At 36.3% G+C, this 2,684-nt stretch overlaps 1 protein-coding gene across 1 annotated transcript in view; it reads left to right on the top strand.

The window, feature by feature from the left end:
- EGFLAM (EGF like, fibronectin type III and laminin G domains) overlaps positions 1-2,684 on the top strand; it is a 107,115-nt gene that overhangs the window by 87,532 nt on the left and 16,899 nt on the right. Inside the window, exon 18 of the mRNA XM_019518271.1 lies at positions 1,464-1,644. Within this exon, the coding sequence (XP_019373816.1) occupies positions 1,464-1,644 (181 nt within the window). The remainder of the gene's footprint in view (positions 1-1,463; positions 1,645-2,684) is intronic.

The following is a 2,684-nucleotide window of genomic DNA, read 5'->3' as shown; positions in this document are numbered from 1 at the left end:
CAATGTATGTTTTTAGCCATAGGTGAGGTAGTGCATGTAGGAACAAAGAGTAAAGGTCACATTTACAAGTTGGAGGTCTAAAATACAACAGCACTAGAAAGGACTCAAAGATAATTGTAGATAAACAATTGTGCATGATCTGCCAGTGCAATGATGTAATTAAGAGGACAGATAATTTCTTAGAGGCATAAGAAAGCTAGCAAGTCAGTAGAAAGGTGGTATTACATCTTATTGCAGCATTAGTGAGTTTACCTCTGTTGTACAGTGAAAAATTGGATAGAGTTCAGTAAAAAGTGAAAAGAGTGACTCAAGATCCAGAAAACATGTGTTATACTGAGAGACAGTATATTTAGTTTATTAAGGAAAAAAGTAAAGAAAGGACTTGGTCACAGTCTACTAATAGTTACGTGAGAGAGAGGTTTTGGAGAGTGGATGGCTCTTTAAGGAATCAGAAAAAAGGTATAACAAGAGACAACGGGTTGGAAACAAAAGGTAAGGTCAGCCTAAACATAAGCTACATTTTTTTTAACAATGAGGATAATAACTACTGGAACAACATACCTAGAGCTTCCATTACTGGAAGTCTTCAAATCATGACTTGATAACTTTTAAAAAGACATGACACAGCTTAAACCGAATTTATGAGCTTGGTGTGAAAATTCTTCAGTGAGGTTATGTAGCTTGTGTTATGCAGGAGGCCAGACAAGCAGTTGTCATTTCCTTCAATTATTTCTCTGTTAATGAAAATGAACTTTTTACTACTATAACCAAGAGCAGAATGTGGCATCATATATAATCTGGTTATGTATCAAATTTAATTGTACAAAATGTTGTGGTGTTCCTTAGAGAGCTCATGACATGCTGTTGCGTTGTGTAATAATCCTATCATTTCACAAATATCTTCAGTTTAGATCCCAGTATTTTCTGAAGTAACAAATTATGCTTTCCAGCCATTCAGCTTGACTTTTACAGGGCAAGATAAAACACTGGAAAACATGCTAGGAGTAGAAAATGATAACAGCATTGCACTATTTTTGTGTTGTAAGCAATGTTCTTCAGGATGTCATATTCTCTCATAAGCTAAAATTGCCTTCCTCAGCAAAGCTCATAAAAAATTTCAGTTTCAGCTCGTAAATGAGCTACAAAACAGTCCACCATACAAGCCTGGTAAATCCCACAGAGCTTTTACTGAGTGGGAGTTGAATTGTTTTGTGTTGCAAAGCAGAAGAGAAGCTCATCACTAACACATCAGGATAAACAGTGAAATGTGTTGGAAGAATGTACTCACGAAGTACATTGTTGACAATAAACGGATGTTAGATCAAGTTTCCAAAACAGCTGTTTTCTCTGAAGTTGTTCAGAGGAGTCCTGTATTGAGTTATAGATCACAGTAGATGAAATCCTGAAATGAGAGCATCAGGCTGTGGAAATATTAGCATTATATTTTTCTTTTTTAAACCAAGATTATCTTGAATGACCGGACAATTGATGTGAAGCAAGATTTCACTTCTGGAGTCAATGTGGAGAATGCTGCCCACCCCTGTGTGAATTCCCCATGTGCTAATGGGGGCAGCTGTATGCCCAAAAAAGACACTTACGAATGTGATTGTCCTTTGGGCTTTGATGGGCAGCACTGTCAGAAAGGTATGAATGACTTTTTTTTCCCAGGTGCAAGTATAAAATTCTTTCAAAAATAATAAGATTTAGTCCCTGTAATTGCCATTTTACGTCTCTTGGAATAAAAGCCATAGGAGCCAGAGCTGCTTCTGGAATACTGCACATTCCACCTACCCATGGCAGCATCCATTCTGTTACTTAAGAACATAATAATTGCTATCCCATTGCAGAGTAATGATCCCTAGATAGCAGCATGGTACTGGTCACCCGCAGTAGCCAATACTGAATGCTTCAGAGCATGACCTAAAACTCCTTAATTATGTAGTTCTGTATAAAGGGGGAATTCCAACCTGTCTGCTCTAGCTGGTGATTATCTTACACCATGAAGCCTGAGGATTGATAGCCCTTGTAATTTTATCCTGGCTAGTGCTAACAACAAATGCTACCCTTATTCATATAGAGGTCTAATCCTATTTTAGGCTTTGACTACCCTGTAATTTCACAGTATGCACAAATCCTACCTCAGCAAAATAATGGAGACCACCAAGGAAGGAGATCTTCCCTAACAAGTTGAATTCTTTGTCAGTCAAAGGGCCCCCACTGTATTTCAAACAAATATATTTACGGAAGAGAGTTAAGATTGCATGAAAACAGAAAACGAAGGCATACATTTTTATTCCACTAGATGGGGTCATTTCCCTTCTGTCAGACTTGATCTTAGAAAAAACAAAAGGGAAATGATTGTATTGTGCCACTGCATTTCCTTGTGCTTCAGACCTAAGTTAGAAAAAAATTAAGAGCATTAAGATATTTAATTCTTTATTAATCCATCACAGTTAATTTTTCAAATGGCTTTTCCTGACAAAAAAAGAAATTTATCATAACAAAAGTATTTTATTAAAAATAAAAAAAAAACTTTAATAGCTGAATCGATAATATTAATTCCATCAATTCTTCTTTTTTTTTCTTTGCTATTTTGATTGTCTTGGTACTTACATGGCTCTAGTGAAGGGACTAGCTATATAGTCAACAAATACACACACACACACACACACACACACACACAC

This window comes from Gavialis gangeticus, unplaced genomic scaffold (genome assembly GCF_001723915.1).
Source record: "Gavialis gangeticus isolate Ggan-Ray unplaced genomic scaffold, GavGan_comp1, whole genome shotgun sequence".
Taxonomy (NCBI): Eukaryota; Metazoa; Chordata; order Crocodylia; family Gavialidae; genus Gavialis; species Gavialis gangeticus.
This window is presented reverse-complemented; position numbering and strand designations above follow the sequence as displayed.